The 21,667-nt window shown below is 44.1% G+C and overlaps 1 protein-coding gene across 1 annotated transcript in view; it reads right to left on the bottom strand.

The window, feature by feature from the left end:
- TUB (tubby bipartite transcription factor) overlaps window positions 1–20,828 on the bottom strand; it is a 163,933-nt gene extending 143,105 nt beyond the window's left edge. The window contains exon 1 of the mRNA XM_017809859.1: window positions 20,694–20,828. Within this exon, the coding sequence (XP_017665348.1) occupies window positions 20,694–20,749 (56 nt within the window). The 5' untranslated portion in view covers window positions 20,750–20,828. The remainder of the gene's footprint in view (window positions 1–20,693) is intronic.
- Window positions 20,829–21,667: the final 839 nt, after the last annotated feature.

Genomic DNA, 21,667 nt, shown 5'->3' with positions numbered 1-21,667 from the left:
TCAGTTCTTTTTGATGCCATATTCCCCTTCATGCTCTTGGACTGAGTCTTTACAGCACATGCCTGTAAAGATTAAGCTTTGGTAGAGCCTTAAGTGTGATGAAAGCACCTTTGGAGATCTTGCGCCGTTATGACTCTGGTCTTAACTCATAGTTTTCCAGTTGAAGCTGAAGGCAGTTGCCTAGACAACAAGTCTCATTCAGCATCAGGGAATTGTCAGGGCAACCATCTCTGGCCATACCTGGGCTGTGCTAAACAGAACAACCAGCCATCAGACATGGAAGGCCACACCCTTACTTGTCTGCCTCCCAACCAATAACAAAATCACGTGGTACAAATTAGAACACTGGCAGAGCTTCTGAGTACCTGTCTTCGGGTCTCTCTCCTGTGCTCTGCATGCTGCACTTCATCTCCCTGAGAATTTGATTAGGGAAGTAGAAAATTACAGCTGAGAGTTTGGTTTTCTCTCCCCAAAATAACATACACCAGAAAGACTTTTCCATCTCCAGAATCCAAAACCACTCTCAGCTGGAACATGAGGGTTCTGCTTCAGAGTTTTATTCAGACTTGTTTCAGAGTTACGTGTCTGTGCCTGTTCAGATTATGCCAGGGTCCCTTATTTCTATATCGACTTCATCCAACCCTATAGTCCTTTTTCCGAAGGAGTGTCCCATCTGCCAGATGTCCCTGGCTGTTTAATCCCCAGCACCAAGTTCACTGCAAAGACTTAAATGGATGACACTTTTCATTTATTACATAGAATTAAAGGCTGGACTCTGCATTTTAAAGTGTATTTTCACTGTTTTAAGGATGTGGTTTATTTGTGTGGGAGATGGGGCTCAGGCTTTTTGTTTATTCTGCTCTCTCACAAACTCCTAGCAAATTTTGCTAAATTCCACCATGTTCTTGCTTAAAAGTATCAGAAAGAAAAGTCTAAAGACAGCTATTTTGTTATTTCATAAGGATCTATTCTGCTATAATGGAGAGTCTGGACTGAATATTTCTCCTTTGTCCAGGGACTGCACAAACTCACTGAAACTTCTGATGCTAAAGTCTCTGTGTTTTTAATGTGATCAAGAGGCTGCTTTGTGAAACATCTTCCACGGAATTGGGGAATATTGTCACATTCTAGTGTAGCTTCACTTGCCATGATTTTACTTAACCTTTATAATTATTTTAGTGTCAGGGTCCTACTTAAGTCACTTTTAGTTGCTCCAAGGTCTGTTACAAGACCAACAGGGCTGTCACGGCTCAGCCATTCGGTCTTCAAAACAGGGTGATAGCCCACCAGGCCACTGGAGCAAAGCATACATGTGGCTGTGACTGTGTGATTTCTGATTCACCCATTACCCTTAACTTATCCTATAGGTGTCCAAGTATGAAAACACAGCACTGCTGGGGCTATCTGGGTCTTGCCAACTCTGTAAGAAGGATATACTTCAGAGATGCTCCCTTACTAGTATGGACAGGAAGCAGATGTGACATTTTGAGCATGACAGTAAAGCAGTGTCCCCTGCCTGTACATAAGCCATTTTGCAGTTGCTGTGAGGCAGACTTTCCTGAATTTCCAGCGGTCTGGACCACAGTTTAAACCCAGGCATCTGTCAAACCTAGCTCAGAAAATGCCAACCACATTGCTGGACAATCAGTGCTTCCTTTCCCCTGCCAGACTTTGCCAATATTGCAAAATGCCTGCAAAATGCAAATAAACATTTCACAATAAATAGCATATCCCTGCAAGCCCTCTGCAGCTCTGAGCCTCAGGCCAGCTCATCGTGGCCACAGATTTGCTTCTGTCAGTGGGACTGGCCACCTTCCTGTGTTCCCCAGGTACCCCTGGCACTTGGGGACAATCTGGGGGATGGGTGACTTCTGCTCCAGAAGCAATAATTTGTGCTCCAAAGACAGATTTCTGCCCGATATCGTGTAACTTGAGTGTCTCAGAAAACAAGCAACTGGGGCATTCTTAAACAACCATTTTCTTGTCTATTTTGTTGTCCCATGAAGCACAAGAACCAGCTGTATATAGCAAGATCTCTTACCTACCAACCCCAGCATCCACAGGCAACCAAGCAAAGCATCAGCCACGTCACTTGTCCTGTGTGCCAGAGATCAAAGGAACTGTTATGTTTTCAATTCTCCATGAGGACCTGTGACTATTTTCATATTTCTCCTTTCTAAACTGCGTGCAAGTACCAGGCTTATGTTTTCTTGATCAGAGGATCAGAAATGATGCAGGAATGAAGAGCTGCATGGAGTATTTTAAGGAGACCAAGGAATTTAAGTACTTCCCTAAACATATTGGGACTTTTTTAACATTCAGCCAATATGTTACCAATTACCTACACTTCTAAAATGCTAGATCTCTTATTCACTTATGTTTTTGGGGGTTTTTTTTATCCTAAACGGGCTTTTTATATCAAGAACTCTGATCATTGATCAACTTTCTCACTCACAGTATGCCACGACTTTCTCACTCACGATATGCCACAATTACAATTTGAAAAACATACCTGGATTTGTTTAGCAGGCTGATGCTCCACCTAAATCACAGCTTAATCAGAACAGGACTGAAAATTTGTCATGTCAAAAGGGGCCAATACTTGCAAACTTGTTAACTCAACCATGGTTAAAAGAAGTAAACTCAAGTGACCTGGGTTGAAATTCAACTCACCTGAAAAATCAAGCAGCTGAAAAATAAACACATCTCCCAGGTGAAGTGATTCCTTAATTAGTGGCAGTAAAGTAAAGTAATATCTCATCAGTTTACTGTTAAATAACACAGATGGCATTATTGTATATATATGGCAAACAGCTATTGGTGAGTTGAGAGGTATATTTATGATAAAGAAAAAATGCTATTAACATGAGCCATTTCACATTGAACATATGAGAGACTAAGAGCTGAAAAAATATTTCAGAAGCATATTAATGATTTTGTGACTTCTAAATGCCACTAAGCCTTAAAGACAAAGCCATGCTCCTTCTGTCTGCCTCAAGAATTCTGCCTTTTGCATTTACAAAATCACAAAGTATTGTTACAAGATTAAGGTATGTGAGTTATCTTCCACCTCTTCCTGCTGACTTGGTAACAAACAGCTTGTATGCAGCCAGTGCAGAACTGAAGACCACATCTTGGAAATCTAAAATTCACTGAAACCTCAACCAAGGAAATGGTACTTTGTTAACTCTGCACCCTGTGGGGGGCTTATAAAAACCACTGCTGGGTCATAAATACCAGAGTGGAAATAAATACACAGATATTGTTGGTTCAGCTATTTTATCAGTCCTGTTCTTTAGTACATGGTATAGGAAATGCATGGCATTTTACCAACATCAAAGCCAGCCAAATCAGGTGCAGCAACAGCACCTACAGCAACACATATATTAAACTGCTTATCCAAATCCCACCTCCAGTTCACTGGACACAAACCCAAAGTCACGTAACAACGTTTTAAAAAACGTTTAAAAATCACAAAGTCTGTGCTGGGGCCACTATGCCACATTAAGGTGGAGCATCAGCCACCTGCACTGTCACTGGTCTGGCAGCCTTAAAAAAAATGGCAAATCTCCATGACCACTAAGGACAACAGGTGTAGCCCAAGCTGAATGAGGCAACCCATCCTTCCTCTGCCTTGTGGTTTAAGTGATGGAGGCTTGCCTTGCTTTTATAGCAAAACATGTAGCTGGCTGGAAAGGACTGGACAGAGTTACTAAAAATGTCTGTTTTAGCAAGGGGCACGAGCAGGCTCAGAACTAGTTAAATTACATACACTTCTGCACTATTCCCACATTTCAATGTGATAGTCTCAATTACAGATGACAGTTTCTATTATCGGAAAAAAATGCACTGAGTGAGAAAAAGAAATAAAGTTTCTGGATCTGGCAGGTCTCGGGAAGAAATCCCAGCCCCACATTAGCAGCCTCCTCATTCTTGCTTGTGAAGGCTTGACCTGCAGGGAGAGAGGAAAGCCTGCCCTGTCATTAATCACTATGTCTTCCAGACATCTTGTTCTTGGAGTCAAACAATTAATGTAGAGGCCTCTGAAAAGCAGAGCACTGCACCGCGGCACTTTGGCATGACTGCATGAGTATGACATAGTTGGACAAAAAAGCCTTTTTATTCCCCCTCCCACAAGAGCCTCAGGGGATTCAGCTTCCTCTCAGTACCTCCTGAAATCTACATAAATTCTATTTTTTGCCACAGGGGCTCAGTGCTGAGTGACTGAGCACTCTGGAGTAATATTTCTTGGTAACACTTATTCTTGGTAACCAAACAGCCACTCAGGGGCTTGCTCGTGAAGTCCAAAGTGGGGGAGAATATGTAGGAAAACTGCCCAAGACTGGCTTCCCCAAAGCTTCATGATTGCTGGAGGGTAAAGGATAGTCCATTTTCTATAGGCATATTTCCTAAATTTCCTGGCAGCTCTGCCTCAAAGACTATTGAGCAGCTTCAGCCTCGGCCATGACGTGCCCAAAGAGCTGAACTGCCTGTCTTCTAATCCATGGGGCCACTCACACCACCAACACTATTTTTCATAATGCAAACTCTGGGGAAGAGACCTAATTTCCACATAAAAGTAATGTTTCTGATGAGTGTCTTAAGTCAGCAAGTAGGAATAAGGTGTATTTATTCAATTAAGTAGAGCATTGAAATTGATTTAATCAAAAAATAGGAAGGAATTATGCCTTGCAACACTGAGCAAGGCAGGTGAATGTAATATATATTGGGAGGTAGAGAGGAAAAAAAGAATGCAGGGTTTGAAACAGAGGACCTGTCTAAGCTTAGCAGAGCTGAACTCACAAGTAGGATTTGGTTGCTTGTTTGGGAGGAGGGTTCCCCGTTCCCTCTACCCTTTGGTAACAGGCATTTTGAGACCGGGGGAGAAGAAAGGCAGGCACATGCCATTGGCACCTCTCCCCACCCCATTTCCTAAATGAGGAATCATAGAGTGGTTTGTGTTGGAAGGCAAAGATAATCTATTGCTGCGGCCAAGGACACCTTCCTCTAGACCAGGTTACCCAGAGTTCCATCCAACCTTGCCTTGAACATTGCCAGGGATGGGGCATCCACAGCTTCTCTGGGCAACCCGTTTGAGCATCTCACTTCTGTTACAGTAAGGAATTTCTTCCTAATAGCTAATCTAAACCTGCCCTTTTTTGGTTTGAAGCCGTTACCCCTTGTCCTGTCACTACATACCTTTGTAAATAATCTCTCTCAATCTCTCTTGTAGGCTCCCTTCAGATACTGCAAGGATGCAATTAGATCACCCCGAAGCCTTCTCTTCTTCAGGCTGAACAAACCCAATCTTCTCAGCCTTTCCTCGTAGCAGAGGTGCTCCATCCCTCTAATCAACTTTGAGGCTCTCTCTGGACTTGCTCCAACAGGTCAATGTCCCACATGTGCTGGGGACCCCAGAGATGGATGCAGCACTTCAGGTGGGCCTCATGAGAGCAGAGTAGAGGGGCAGAATCCCCTCCCTCGACCTGCTGGCCATGACTCTTTTGATATATCCCAGGACATGGCTGAGTTTCTGAGCTGTGTGCTCACATTGCCAGCTCATGTCCACCAGCACAGCCCAAGGACTTTCCTTCGCATTTCTTTTGAAAGAAGCACTCGGGATGCAGTCAGCACTCCCATCCAGACAGATTTCATGGCAAACGACAGCACCTGAGAACAGAGAGCAGTTTGCAGCTCTGCACATAAGGACAAGATGAAATTTGGCATGAGTTGAGCCTGTTCCAGCTTCTAGAGACAAGTCCTTAGTAATCAGGTTTGCTGGCAGCATCTGCACTGCTACTTGCCTTCACACAGCAGCCACTATTTGATGGTGCCTTTTCCTGCTTGTGTTCTAGATTAGATGCCATGGTTAAAAGGAACAGGACAAAACACCAATGACAAAAAAGGAGACCAACTCCTGCTTCTGCAGACCTTACAGAAGATAATTCTTCAGTCTGAGACTAAACCCTTCTGCCCTGACAGAGACTGTGTGCCCTGGGAACAGAGGGTCTATCCAGAGACTAGAACTGCAAAGGAGCCCCAGTCTGCATAGTCCCCTCCCCTTTCTACAAAAAACAAACTGCTAATGGGGCAACAGTACATGCAAGGTAAGAAGGCAGCAAAGAGTGGGACCAAGACCTAAGAGGCCATCCGCATCACTCACTGCAAAGAAATCATATTATTTCAGATTAAACTTAAAAAAAAAAGTCATGCCAATGGCGTTCCCAGCAGTGCCCAGTCCTGGGTATTTTAGAGAGATATCAAGGAAATCCTCCCTTCCATTCACTCTGACATACACTGTCTTCTGCTGGGTAGGTACTTTGTGCTGCTCACCTGGAGCAAGCCCTGTCACTCCCTGAGCAGTCCCAGTTACTGCTGCCTGTGGAGCTGGGCTGCAGGCACATGCAGCATTCCTCCTCCTCCTCATCCTCCCAGGCCAAGTCTGGTGAGGGAGTGTGGCTCTACAAACTGCAACACAATGACACCTGTAACCTTATGAACTAGGGCTTATTTCTGAAATTAAACTAACTTGATTCACCCTTTTAGAGAAAAGAGTCCTACCTGATATTTGAAAATATTTTTATTTAAAAGAATAAAACAATTACTTTTGTTAATAACTTAATCAAGAAGTATTTAAAAATTAATGACTTAATCAAGAAGTATTTAAAAAAAAATAAAAAAGGTCAGGCATGATGAAAATGCCCTGTACTACGGAGATGCCTGGCTGCAAACCTACCACTGCACACACAAGGTTTTCAGCACTGCAAAGTTGTGCTCATTGCACAGCCACCACACTGTAATTCTGTTTCAGAACATGATTAATACCTCAAAATAACAGCTTATATTTCTCTGGTCAGCTGTCAGATAATACGTTAGTAAGACAGCACAGACTTAATTCAGAAGGAAATTGAATCCTCCGTGGGACAGCTCAGGCAAGTGAACATCTGTGAAGATCCACCCTCATTTTCTCTAGCCTCATCCGCTGCTAAGGTGCAACAAAAATAAAACTAACTCTTTTGGGTTTTTTATGATGGTCCATCCCCAGGGGTATAACTGCAGTAAAACTGGAAAGAAAAGACAAGACAGTAAAGCAGAAGAACAAAAAAAGGAATACAAAGGAGAGGACTTGAAAGAGATGGGAGTAAACAAACTGTCTTCCTAAGCTTGCTGTATTTTTAAAGGGGTATTTCCTGCACTAACACCTTTACAGACTGAAAGATGAGAATATGGATTTGGTTAAAAAAAGGCTCATCTAGTGGCCCTAAAAGTCTCCTATGATATCCAGAGGGTGTCTGAAAAGCATCAAGGAAAAGGTAAAGTTCACAGTCACAGGACAAACAAGATGTCAGAGATAGCATGGAGCATGCTGGCAGCTCTCAGGGAACATCAGAGAGGGGACTTCACTGTAAACATTTAATTCTAGAAACTTCACATCTTCCGACAATCCAATAAGAAACATCCCTCCTACACCTGGGTGAGCAAAAGATGGAGAGTGGCTCATTGAGGTCAGTAATCCAATTCTCTAAAACATGCTGGATAACACTCCTTGTTTCCTCAGCAATGTTCTGTGTCTTCCGTTATGAGATTATTTTTCTTTTGAAATCCATCGATCAGAATACTCATAAGCCCATCTGGGGCCTGGATGGAGAGCACGAGGCTGTAGTTAAATGTCAGCCCACAAGACTGTAACTAAAACAAAGCTGAGCTCAAATTTAAACAATCAGTATCACTCCAGCAAGATCTTCCCCTGGTACCTGGGCTCTCTTCGCTCCATCTGGCAAAGTCAGGCAGTGAGACTGCCCTCATGCACAGCATTCAGGTGAAGGTGAATTTTAAGTCAGACTAAGAAGCATTTAAGAACAGTCTCATCATACCACAGCCAGCAGGATCTGAGTACATATTTAAATAGTCCATTGTACAGGGATGGGGTTTTCAGTAGTCCCCCCACCCCCAAAAAGAGTTATAACTTATAAACCTGCTCTAACTTATGCACAGAATAACTTGACAGTGCCTAAGTTATAATGGTGCATAAGTCATAACTTCTAGACCTCATGCATGGAAAAAATTGACAGTACTTGTGGACAGAATCCAAGTAACAATAGAAAACTTTTTGCATAATTTCTGCATCATTTTAAAAGATTGAATCTGAGATATTTCAGCAAAGGCTCATTAAAGGGCTTTAGTATTGTTCTCTGCTAAATAATCTGTTTTATTACTCCCTCTCTCAGTGCCTATTCTTATCCAAGTCACCTACCCTGACTTGCCAACTACCTACACAAGAGTCGTGAAGAGAAACTTAGTAAAAAAAATGGATTCTTGATATTTTCAATGCTGACGTATATTATTTATTTTACCATACACAGAATTCAGAATTTGTGTACAGCTACGCTGTGACTGAGAAAACATCAAAAAGGTAAACTCAGGCATTACAGCTGTAGAAAACAGCAATAATTGGTAAAGAAGCCAGATCTGCAAACAGACTCAGGCCCCCATGCCACTGCTGGAGCATTATACTGCTACTAGAGGCACAAGCACTGAGGCTTCTCAGTACATAGGAACAAGAAGTGCATAAAAACACCAGCAGCTGCTCTCTCTGACAAAGTCTGGGCCAAACAACCAGCCATGAAGGTAACAAGATAAGATTGCAAACTAAGATTCTTTGCAATGTTGTTCTTGGCGTGATTCATAAGAACCACAGGAAAAGGATTTAGGTACATATTTCAAAGCGTGCAGAGGGTCCCACAGTTCAGTGAGGGCAAGGTGTAAGCAAAGAGAGATTTTTAACAGAAAGATAATTGTCAGTGTCAGAAAAATCAAGCTGAGTCAAAGAAAAAATGCATGGCTTCCTCTGTCAAGAGGGTTTAGCAAGACAAATTACATTTTAAAACAACCTACTAGTCCACACAGATTTCCTAATGAATGAATCAAATGTACATGAAGACATTACAGTGAACAAAACAGAGTTTGGTCACCACATTTGAGCTCCAGTTGCCCTCCCAGGCACATTTGGGATGCCTGCCTGGGAGGATGCCTGTTGGACAAATCTTGGCTTTGTTTCCTCGGGGGCACAAGAGGGGCTGCAGGCAGCACCGCCTATTGCCTTATTGGCAGCCAAGAGCTGATGCCCAGGGGAGACAGTAAATATCAGGAAAATATCACCACCTTCCTTCCCAGCCTCGCGAGCAAAAAGCAGTGTGTTTGCACTTAATGATACCATATTTGAGCTGATGAATTTAATAATCCCTGTAGTCAGACTGAAGCACAACTCTAGGAGTTTAAAAAAAAATAAATAAATAGCAGTGATTTAGCCTCAGCTCTTTGCAAAGAGCAGCCCGGCTACACCAGAAGCTGATGGGAGCAGTGCACCCTCACATAAAGTATAAAGCAGACATTGACAAAAGCAGTACAATATTGTATAGTTGCCCATTATTTTTCCTAACAGAAAGCAAATAACATCTGTGTGATACAACTCCTTCCAAATACAAGCGGACATTAGTAGCAAAAGCACTGGCTTTAAACAAGTCTGGAACATTAAATCTCAGCTCTCATTTAAGGCTAGTTCTTATTTTTCATTCAAAGTTCCTTTTCCTGCAATATATACACCTGCATTCCAAGCACGAGTAAATTGCCTTGGATCTCAGTACACCCATCGCTTCGGGAATCATTTTTCATTTGCAAAAGGACGAATGAAAATAGCCCAGAGCCTGATATGAACATCTTTGACTGTAGTATTCAACATCCCATACTCCTCAAGTTAATCCTCTTACTGTGATTAGCAAAAGAACAGAAGGGTTGTAAGGAGGGACTTAAGTGGGCTTTGGCCTCAACCTGGGTTCATAGCCCAGACTGGCTCTTGTGCTTCTTGCGTGAGCGGCCCAAACTGAATTTCAGAATCCTCACTAATTAAATACATTCGAGGGATTTCTAGGAAGGTGAGAAATAAAATAAAGCATGACAGAGAGGAAAAAAGAGTTTGTATGGCCCATGCTGAGGGTGAAAGGAGTGAAATTTGAGGTGGAAAAACGTGGCAGAGTGTCTGTGCACACCAAAGAACACGTGGGAAGGAAACCACAACAGCCTTCAGCATCCCAGGCAAAATCACAGCTTCCAAGAGAAGATGACACTTATCTATCAGTGTCTGGATTTTAGATCTGCTGAAGCACAGTATGTCATGCAAGGAAAGCTACTGGCAAACCCTCTAAGCTTCTGTTCACTCCATACGCTGGAGCCTAGCTCCAGTCCCACTGTTTTCCAGCTCCCTCTCAATATTTATTATTCACTTGTTGCTAGTAAGACAAGGCTACAAACTATTCATTACTTAAAAGGCTTTTTCTTGTTTTCACCAGAAATCTGCACTGTGCAAGTTGGCTCTTCTGAGATTTACTTAGACCCACCTAATTAAAACCAACCGAACGCACTGACCACACACATCATTCTTGGTTGCCAACATTGCTTCACATGTGCATAAAAATAAAGACACTTGCTCCAGGATATTTAATAATGAACAGCTCCCAGCTTCCATACTGACCCCTCTCTTCATTTTCTCCTTTATTTATTTGCACCTTCCTACCAAAAAGTCTTTTCAGGTCTGAGCGCACTGTTTCATGATCCAGATGATAACTTAATTCTGAAAACTGGTTCAAAACTACTAGACCCTGTTACAAAGCCTAAGTTTCATTATTCTTCCTAAAACTAGCCAAATTATACTAAAAAGCAGAGTACTTCTTTTGTTCCACCTAATACATAAAGAAATACAACGGAAGGATGAACAAACTTCAGTTGGGAAAGCCCATGCAGTCACACTTCAACAGTATTGCACTAAAAAAGAACAAAATTCAAGAGAGGAAAAAAGGAAAATTGTGGTTTTATTTTAGAAACCTGAACATCCTGCAGACAGGCCAAACAGTCAGTGTGGAGCCAGCCTCTCGTGGACTGGCTATCAGATTGATATCCCCTGCTGAGTCCCTCCAGGCTGCTTCCTTACAAAGCCTTCCTCAGAAAGCAGAGCTGGCCCAGCTCTCTGGGAGCACCTTTCACCAACCAGGCAAATTCTCTTGAGTTTTGGTAGGATTTTAGGTTACAGCTCTACAAAACAACCTGTGAGAGCATACGTAGAAAAGCCACGTTAAGCACATTAAGAAATTGGCTTTGATACTTCAGGCGTCCCAGCAGAAGATGTTTGAATAGGATTTTCGAGTAGGATTTTAAAGCTGGAAAAGTTAAACTTCAAGAATTATGTTTTAAAGGATTGCCTGCAAACTCTGCAAAGACAAGAGTGAACCTAGGTAAGCTTGCACACAATTACCCAAGAACAAATCAATAGTTTAACATTAATATCAATGTCATCAGAGCCTGTAGGGGCTACGAGGAAATGTTCCATCCTTCAAAACAGCTGCTTGTGTTGACAGGCAGCAAAAATGCACAGCATGAAGGAAGAGGGTGCTGGTGGTGCATGAAATGGTGAAATTTCAAAACAAACTGGACTGTTTCTGAAGCAGAAGAGCACTGTCTCTAGTTTAGCAGCATCTAAGTATGACTAGAAGATTATTGCTACACATCCTGTCTCCCTAAGGACCCACAAATTGGTGGATGAATTTGAACTGACACATTTACCCGACCAACAAGCAATTGTATGTTTGACAGAGTGTGACAGTTTGTCAGCTACACGACCAAAACACATCATAGCCCCAGTAGGATAAAAATAACCAAACACGCAACTCAGGAAGCTTACAAAAAAAAAGAAATAATCTTATTTTTTTCAAGCAAGCTGACTTACCTGGATGATCATTTATGTAGTGGACTTCTAGAGACAAATTGCAACTGAAAAAAATACTTTTAAAATTGATTTTGAGCTGATTTGTTGACAGGTTACACTTGGAAGAGCTGCACTCCTCTGGGAGCATCTTTGTTTTCTTAACAGCTCTTGGAATCTTCCCCTGTTCTGACCTCAGCATTTAAGCATTTCAGATATATCCAACATCTGTCTCTTCTACAAATAGAGGTGACTGCCAGCAGAACTCAGCCCAGTCATCTGGAAGGCTCATGAGATACTAATTTTTCACAGACAGAGGAATAAACAAAACTCAACAGGTTTATTTTTATTTGCTGGTGTGTGGCACTTACGGATATCCAGGGCACTAGGGACCTTTTCCCATGAGAGCAGCGAGCCCTTCTCCTTGCAGGCTCCACTTCCTGGGATGTCTCTGAAAGGGGCAGTACCCCATGCCTGCTGGAAGGGTTGTGCTTGCCACTAGCCCAGAGCACAAAGCCAAAAGCAATGGACTTTGGGGGTGCTGCAAAGAGCTGCCACCCCTGTTTCAGCCTCTTCTAGAAAGTGATGGTTGTGGATATACTGATACAAAGAGATGCTTGTTAACCTGGTGAACACGACTGGATGAGGCAGTGGTTTTAGCCCAGTTATATGACATTTGACATGAACCAAGCCACCCTACCTGCTTTTGCGCAGCAAAAAATAAGATCAGCTTTGGCCTTTGCAGAGAACAGAATGAACCGAATATTATTTTTTTCTCTTCTTGCAGAAACATCCCCTAAAATCAGTGATGAACAAGCTTCCCCAGACCCCATCAACCTGCCACAGCCACGTGCACTGGCACTTGCTGGCTGCATATGCAGCACCTGCCACAAGCCACTGTGTCAACAGCCAGGATGGCTCTTCTCTCCTGGTTCATTTCTGAAGCGGAAAACCCTCTCTGCTGGTGTTCAGCCACGAACATTAATCCTCAGACTTCTATTAGAAGTGACATTTACACTAATTATATACTGGAGAAAGAAAAGGTTTTCTTTTTTATTACAATGCAGATCATGAGCGACGTGGCTGTTTTTTCTTTAAGATGCAATCTAACGCTGAAAGCTGCAGCGAGAGCACAAAGAGTATCTGGTAGCTCAGAGCTGCAACGTTCCATCTTCCTTGCATTGTGCACATATTCAGGCACAGCAGAGACTGACAATTGTGTGCCCCAGCACTGCAGACGTGGCACTTAGTGTGTCTTTTAGACATGGTAACAAAAGGCATTCACACAGGGCATGAGATAAGACCACAGAACAGGGGAAAAGTGCTAATAAGGGATGGCAGAACAGCATTTCTTGTGGCATATCACATGCCATTCTCTCCATGGCCAGTTATACTGTTTTCCTATTGCCCCATCTATCCTGAAGAAATGCATGAGTTGCCTTTATAGTTCAAGAGACAATCTGAATGCAGATTTTAAGCATAAAGCTTTACAGAGGTTTTGGAACTTTTATAGAGGTCTACAACTGTACTGACAAAAGATGTGTATATTTTGTGTCTGTTTTTATTGTAAGCTGATTTAAGTCTCTTAAGTAATTCTCTCTTTCTTACTGTAAATTCTTAACTAATAGGTTATATATTGTGGATTAACTGATGACCAGCTGTAGTACTGACTTTCCTTTAAAAACTTACCCCTCACTCTCATTACTGACCTGCTGGCCACAATATTTGCTGCTTCAAACACCAACCATAGAATCATTTCTGTTGAAAATGACCTCATCAAGTCCAACCATGAGCCCAGCAATGCCAAGTCCACCACTAAACCATGTCCCTAAGTGCCACATACACACTTCTTTTAAATACTTCCAGGGATGAAGACTCAGCCACTTCCCTGGGTAGCCTGTTCCAGTGCTTGCAATCATTTCAGGGAAGAAATTCTTGCATTCATTAGGCATGTAATGCTGTACATGATCCAAGTAGGTTTAAAATATTTTCTCAGGCTACTTTTATTTAAGAAGCTTTAAAATTTCTTCTTCGGTGAAGTGGGAGCTGAAGTTTCTTCTCCCACACCTCTCTGTCAGGCTGTCACAAGCCACCATGCAGTCTCTGAAGAATTCATACACTCTAAGGATGTGCTACCAACACGAAATGTTCATCCTGAGCACGGGAGGATGCACATGAACACACCTGCAGATCCTTCCTAGTGTCTTGACTTGAGCAAGGAAACATCATTCCCATACTCTAGGTTCTCCATTGCAATTGAAATTAAGATACTTTGTTGTGAAAGAAAAATAAAGAACCTATTTCCAGCAAACAAAATGCACAACGTTTATAAACTTATAAGGATTTATGTATCTGTTACATGAATGTTTTATTCTGGCTTCACTTGAGGGCTGGCTGATTCTACCCCGCCTTTTGTCCCATAGAACAAATTCCACTCCTTGTCCCCCCAGGGGCTTTGTCCAATGACTACAGCTATAAAGGTGCCTATTCCAGGAGGAAACACCTGAAGACACAAGATGGCACAGGAGAAAAGTGGGGCTTTGCTGCAACTGGAGAGAGGATCTGCTCTTTGCTGTAGCCAAAGTGCACTCCCTGCAGCAAGCCTAGGAAGGTTAGACCTGTACATTCTTCAGGATTCTACAGATGCTAATTCAAAGAAGAGAAGTAAGTTTCCCTAAGACAGCTTTTTTGGATGAAGTTTGGAGGCCAACTCTTATTTACTCATTGATGACAGCGTGTCCCAGAAAAATCAAGGCAGAAGAGTTTAAAAATCTTCAAAAACAAAGATCTAAGATCGGAACCCTCCAACACCATGACCCAAATACTCCCTCAGAGCTTTTCAACACAGGATAAAAAAAGAAAAAGGAGAAATAGTAGCTTCAAAAGGAAGTCACAAACAACACTGATATCCAGAACAGACCAAAGATACAGATCAATAGAAAAAAGTTTCGAGATGTCTCCAACAGTTGAAAGACCCTGAGAGTAGGTTTCCAAAAATATACTTGCAAATGCTAATGGATAAAACCCGTATCAATCACAATGCAGTAATTAGTGAATCTAGGATGGCTGCACTAAAGCCCTCCAGGAAAGAAATAAAAAAATAAGTATGGAGACAAAGCAAAGAGGATGGGGAGAAAAACTATGAATGTATTGGTCTCAGGAAGAAATGTGAGAAAGGAGGGACAAAACTGCTTTTACGGATTCCACTGCTGGTATTTTGTTGTGACTTGTTTTATGAAAAAAGAAGCAACACTACCATCTTTGTTCATGTATAGGTATAATGTGCAGGTTACCCCTTCCTTCTTCTGTAAAGTTTCCTATTGCTCCTGAAGAAATCCTTCTGGACTAGCTATTCAGTTGTGACCCTCCTCATAAGAGCTGTGCATAGTCCACTGACCCATGGAAAGACCTTGCAAAATCGGGCAGAATCACTGCTTCCTTGCACAGCTTTTCCACATGTAGACTGCAGATTCCCAGTCTGCAGTATTTGCCCATATATTTGATTTCAAACTGGTCTCCTGTGCCCATGGGTTGACTGAATTCTCCACACTTTCCTAAATTATGCCTTCCCAGAGATCGAATTCAACTACATCCATGGTATCAGAGCTCCCTCTGATACCATGAGCCTTCATAAACACCATTTTGACCTCAGTGGTCAAATTTGGGTGGTGGTGTGGAGGGCTAATTATTTGTCAATCTGGTCTCCAGCTGCTGTGTGTGCTACAAAGGATTCAGGTGGCTCAGCTCATGGGAATAGCTCTTCAGTCTTAGAGCAGCCAAAACCTATTCTCCATTTTCACTTTCCCATCACATTAACAGCTCTTCTCTCTGAGCTTTCATTTCCACCCAGGTGTGATGGGTAAAACCTCCACTTGCCACCTCCATTTCCAAAGAGCGCCAGCACAAGGAGACTTCTGAATACCCCATCTTCTGCTTCTCACTCCACTCCTGACACCAGATGTTTTCAGTAACTGCTCAGCTACGAGTTGCCTGGGGGAACTCAGCTTCACACAGCATTCATGTCCTACCTGGTCAGTGCTGGGTACCACCAGCAACTGCCCCAGCACAGAGTAGAGCCCCTTCAAAGAACAATTCTATGTATACAGACCATGAACTCCCACAGGAGTATACCAAACCCAAAGAGAGTACTACATGGAGGCTCTCAAGCCCACATGGATGACATCTGAAATCAGTGAACTGGGATAGATGAATGCTTCCTGAAGAGACTGATAGGGAAACACTCTGCTACTCCATGTGCAGCATCCCCAAGAGTGAAGCACTGCATGACTCTTGGACAAAGCTGGTGGGAGGCAGCAAAAGTGCTGATGGGCAACACAGCCCAGCTGCCAAAACCTGCACCAGTACTAAACACTGAGAGCATGAAAAAGAGTCGATTTGGCTCTGCTCTGGAAGACAAGGATTTGTGAACACCCAGGGACCAGAAGTATGGTGAGCAGGGAGCGTGATGATGCTCAAGCATTGAGGATGCTCAGGAGAGAAAGAAACCAAACAGGAATTGAATATAAATGACTAGTAACTGTCCAGAAAACAGCTTATCAACAAGGGCAGAAGGTGAAAGAGCAGCATTATTTCACTGTAGAAGTTACCCACTGAACCCAGAAGCCCTAAATATCCCCAGCTTTTGTTTAAATTAGTGCTTATCCTCCACTTTGCCTGGCAACATTCAGAGTGACAAGGAAATTGTCACAGCACTGAAATGGGAGGAAGGCAAAGATGTGCACAAGTTAAGACTGCCCTTTTAGGAAGGACAATAAGCCAGGCCTGGAAATGCCACATGTGGTCATTAAGAACCTTTTCATATTGTACCTGTTTCCTTTTCACACACACAGGTCTAGGCTGGGAGGAGAAAATGGCTGGTGGGGGGAAGAGGAGTTTTCCTTTGGTTAGGAGAGTAGCTGAGGTGAACTGTGTTGAATAGCCTCATTACCCAGGGCTCCCTCACCTCCAGTTTTGCAGTCAGTGATTGGACTTGCTCTTTGTTTAACAAACTATCTGCAGGAATGATCTGTGGATATCCTGGTCAGCAAGTCTAAGGAAAGATCACAATCACAGGGCCAAATGCTGTGATACAAAACAAATGTCAGATAAACCCCACTAGATAAACCTCTGCATACTGCATACAAGTGCTTTCATCTGCAAGACATGTGCTTGCCATTTAAATGGGCCATAGCAACTCCCCACATTTCCATGGGGAAAAATCCACGCATGTTCCAGAGTCCAAAGGCCAAAACCTTAATTTAGTTCCCTTCATTAGATAGATGATGAGCATTTTTGCTTTTAAGTATAGATAGAAATGTATTTATGGGAGGCAGCACCTGCTCCATTGGCCCTGTCCCTCTATACCTGCAATGCTGATTCATAGAGGCCAACACAAAGAGTACCTGGGTGTGCATCCAGAGAACCACGGAATCACAGAATATGCTGAGCTGGAAGGGACTAACAGGGGTCATCAAGTCCACCTCCCGATCCTGCACAAAACCATCCCCAAGAGACACACCATGTGCCTGAGAGTATTGTCCAAACACTTACTGAACTCTGTCAGACTTGGTGCTGTGACCACTTCCCTGGGGAGCCTGTTCCAATGCCCAAACACCCTCTGGGGGAAGAAACTCTAATATCCAATCTAAGCCTCTCCTGACACAGCTTCAGGCCATTCCCTTGGTCCTGTCACTGGTCACCACAGAGCAGAGATCAGTGCCTGCTCCTCCTCTTCCCCTCACAAGGAAGTTGTAACTGCAGTGAGGTCTCCCCTCAGTCTCCTCCAGCTAAACAGACCAAGTGCCCTCAGCTGCTCCTCATACGGCTTCCCCTCGAGGCCTTGAGGAAGCTCACTAACAGCTTAATATCTTTCTTATATTGTGGTACCCAAAACTGCCACAATATTCCAGGTGAGGCCACCCCAGTGCAGAGCACAGCAGGACAATCCCCTCCCTCAATCAGCTACAGATGCTTTGCCTGATGTCCCCCAGGACAGGGTTGGCCTTCCTGGCTGCCAGGGCACTGCTAACTCATATTTAACTTGCCATTGACCAGGACTCCCAGGTCCCTTTCCACGGCACTGCTCTCCAGCCTCTCATTCCCCAGTCTGGCTGTACATCCAGGTTTGTGCCTCCCCAGCTGCAGAATCCAGTACTTCCCCTTGCGGAACTTCATATGGTTAGTGATTATCCAGTCCTCTAATTTGTAGTATCTCTTCCAGTTCTGCATCCAAGTCATTTATGAAGGGCCTAAGAAGGAGCCCTGTGGAACCCCACTAGTGACAGGTCACCAGTCTCATGTCACCCCATTCACTATCACCCTCTGTGCTCGACCCGTGAGCCAATTGCTCACCCACCACATGATGTGTTTATCCAGCTGTGGGCTCGACATTTTGTCCAGGAAACTGTCAGAGACAGTATCAAAAGCTTTACTGAAACTCCAAAAGATTACATCAACTGGCTTCCCCTGATCAACCAGGTGGTTTACCTTGTCATAAAAGGAAATCAGGTTTGATAAGCAGGACTTTCCTCTCATGAATCTGTGCTGGCTGTGACCAATGACTGCATTGTCTTTCAGGTGTTTTTCAATACCTCCCAGAATAATCTTTTCCATAACTTTTCCAGGCACTGAAGTGAGACTGACAGGCCTGTAGTTTCCAGGGTCCTCCTTCTTGCCCTTAAAAAAATCGAGACAACATTCACCAGCTTCATTTGTCAGCTTTCACACAGTGCTTGGCTGTTCACAGTGCTGTCCCAACTTCTGTGGCCACTGGTGAGGAGCAATGACCCCAACACTAACAGTTGTTTCACAGGACTCTTGTGAATGAGGTGAGAATCATTAACATTGCTTTACAAGCAACAGTGTTTCTTACCCAAAGGCTTACAGGTGTCCCTTGAGGAATGGGCAAATAATGTTATTTAGCTTTACTAAATAAACTCCTACAACACACAAAACTGGAGCTCAGCTTTCATGAAATCTTGCAGTAACTTCATGTTCCAGTCCAAGCACATATGGAGTCATGGGAAGGTCTCAGCCTGTGGTGGCTTGGTGTTAGCCTGCAGGACAGAAAAGCAGCCAGTGCCCAGCCAGAGGCTTTGGCATGCACCACAGGTGCTCCAAGATGCTCAAAACAAGAACCTCTTATTTCCTTCCCTTCCTGGTAGAAAGTTCCCCCAAATCTCTGCCACTGCTCGGTGAGACCAGAATTGGGGCAGGGGACATGTTCCAAAGGCAAACGTCAGCCACCAGGGTTTGGGGTACAAGAGAGTTAGATCCTTCTTCTGCAACAGGGCTGGGCACAAGAGGGGTGTGGCAGGGCAGGCCCAGTGTGTGAGACCAACTCTGCACCATTTTTCAGAAGGGAAGGCTGTGAGTAAAAGCAGCAATTCACTCCTCAGCCTCTCAGCACTGCTATATATATATATATACATAGTACACAGGTACCAGTTCATGGAGCTTGGCTTTATTAGGAAAAGTTTCAAAATCTGGAAACTGGCCACCAAAAAACCAGCCTGGGCACTGAAATGTTGCATTTCTCCCCTCAGATGAAATACAAAAGCCTAGCAGGGTGGACACATGAGTGTAGCATGTTCCTGGGTACAAGGCTGATAAACAGTCACGAAGACTGAAAACTGGAGAAATAGATTGCAAGAAATACATACGGTCAAATCACAGTGCAGTAGCACTAGGAGAAGACATCCAAGAGGAGTTTGTGTGAAATTTCTGGATTGTTCACTGTAGGTTTGAGGTACCAAAACTGCTGAAAACTTGGGCTGCATGGCACAGACTGAATACTACAGGATCTCACTGCTGGCATCAGATGGAAAACATTCTCTTTGTGGGACAATATATCCATAAAAGCACAGCTTGTTGTATAACTCAGTTTTACATATACATAAACATATACACTTTTTTTTTTTTAAGGACACTGTTCCATTGCCACCACTGTATGAATCTGTAAATTTTCTGCTGAGGCAGTAGGACTGAACTGAAAATGAGTGATACTCCCTAGATGCACATATAAACAATATACACCCACGCACCCAGGGAGCATGAGCAACACCAAATACCTGTTCAAGCACTAAAAACCACTTCCATGGGCATTTCTTCAGGATATCATGGTGGCCTGTGGGAGTGATTCAGTGAGGTCCTAATACTGCTCATGCTTAGCATCTGGCTCCATTTCAGGTGTAACATTTACACAGACAAAAAGTAAAAAAAAAAAAAAAAAAAAAAATTAAAGTTTTGCCCTTTTTTTTTTAATCCAGGCTTGAAGAACCTGTCAGTCACAGCCATGAATCACATAAAAACAAAACTAATGCTACAATAAATTTCTGTTTCCCGTAAGAGAAAAAACACACATGCTGATATGAAACACGGTGGGAATATTGCAACTGTCTCACTGAGACACTGAATTCAGACCTGTCAGCTCTGTGGTACCCAGGTTGTACACAGTGCTTGCTTGAAAATATCACTCTTCAGCCACATCCTGGCTCCCTGCTGTCTCCATTCCCCAAGGTTTAGCTTATGAGGTAGAAAACGTGTAGGCACCGGCTTCGAGCAGCAGTTCCTACAGACCACCTTTCAGAAGTCTGGGTGACTGCTGAGGTGATTGTTGCGTCTCAGTGCCCTGCTCAGAGGAGAGAGACCAGGAAACCTGTGCATTCAGGGCTGGGAGCACCCCCAGTGCAGCCACACAGGGTGAAACTACCACCCTGATTTCCAGACAAACACCTGCCAAACAACAGCAAACGCCGCTGCTCGAGTTCCTGGGAACCCAGGGTGTCTCAAGTGTATTTCAGACTGTTAAAGCATTAGTAAAGGGTTTTGCTTCCCTGAAGAGGGCTCTCCGCCTCAGTTTATATAAACAGCGTGATGGTTTTACAATATCAGGAAGGGGAAAAAAAAAGAAAACAACAAACCAAAACAAGACAGACGATACCTGTTGTAACTCCATCTACTGTAAGACATGTTCCTGTTGCTGCTGACACTATCCATCTCCGGCTCAGCTACAGCACTTCCAGCATTGCTCGTCTCCCGCAGGCACCGGCTGCTGGGCTTGGAATTCAAACACCTTCCTGCAGACGGGCCCGCCGTGGGGATGAGAGCAGACGCCTCCGGCCTTCCGCGGCAGGACCGAAATTCACCGCGGAGCAGCGGCTTCGCATCCAGCTCTGGATGCTCGGAGCAAACCACTGTCAGCGCAGGGAGGGAGAGAGGGAGGGATGAAGAGAGGGGGAGGCTCCTGGGGTCCCTGCCGAGGGGACCCGGCGGCAGGATGCTCTCAGCCGCCCGGGAGACACGAAGACGCTCAGGTAATAAACTGGAGCAAGGGTGCTAAGCTGCTTAAGAGATATTCAGCGAGCCTGTGCTGAGGAGTGCAGCAGCTTGTGCGCCTCCTGCTCCAGCACACACGCCTTATTTATTTATTTATTCTGGTTGCCACAGATACGGGTCCAGCGCTCTGACATCAGCCGCCTCCCACCCACCACCGGTCCCTGGGTCTCGCCAACATGATCTTCCAGGCAGGCACCGATCACATCCCCGCATGTGGGGTCAGCGCTGGGAGCCGGCTGCGCTCAGGCAGCTCCACGGGATCATCTCCCCTCCCGGGGCATGGCCTTGCCGCTCATCCTCCCGCAGCACTCTCTGCAGCCCGTGCCTGGCAGGTGGGTGTACAGGCTTCTCCAGGGGCCACTCAGAGTTCAGAAAAAACGCTTTGCACACCCCATTTCAGTCACCGTTTTTCAACAGCCCATGGCCCCAGTTCGTGCCAGAACTGCAGCAGCAATGTCACAGCCCTCCAGCCTCAACGTGACCCTGGCCTTGGGTGTAGGACTGAAAGCCAAACGAAAGCACTTCATGGCTCCTGCTCTCGTGTCCCTGATGGTAACCAGCAGTGTTCAGTGCCAGGGC

Source organism: Lepidothrix coronata, unplaced genomic scaffold (assembly GCF_001604755.1).
Source record: "Lepidothrix coronata isolate B3197 unplaced genomic scaffold, Lepidothrix_coronata-1.0 Scaffold1, whole genome shotgun sequence".
In the NCBI taxonomy this organism is placed as follows: domain Eukaryota; kingdom Metazoa; phylum Chordata; class Aves; order Passeriformes; family Pipridae; genus Lepidothrix; species Lepidothrix coronata.
This window is presented reverse-complemented; position numbering and strand designations above follow the sequence as displayed.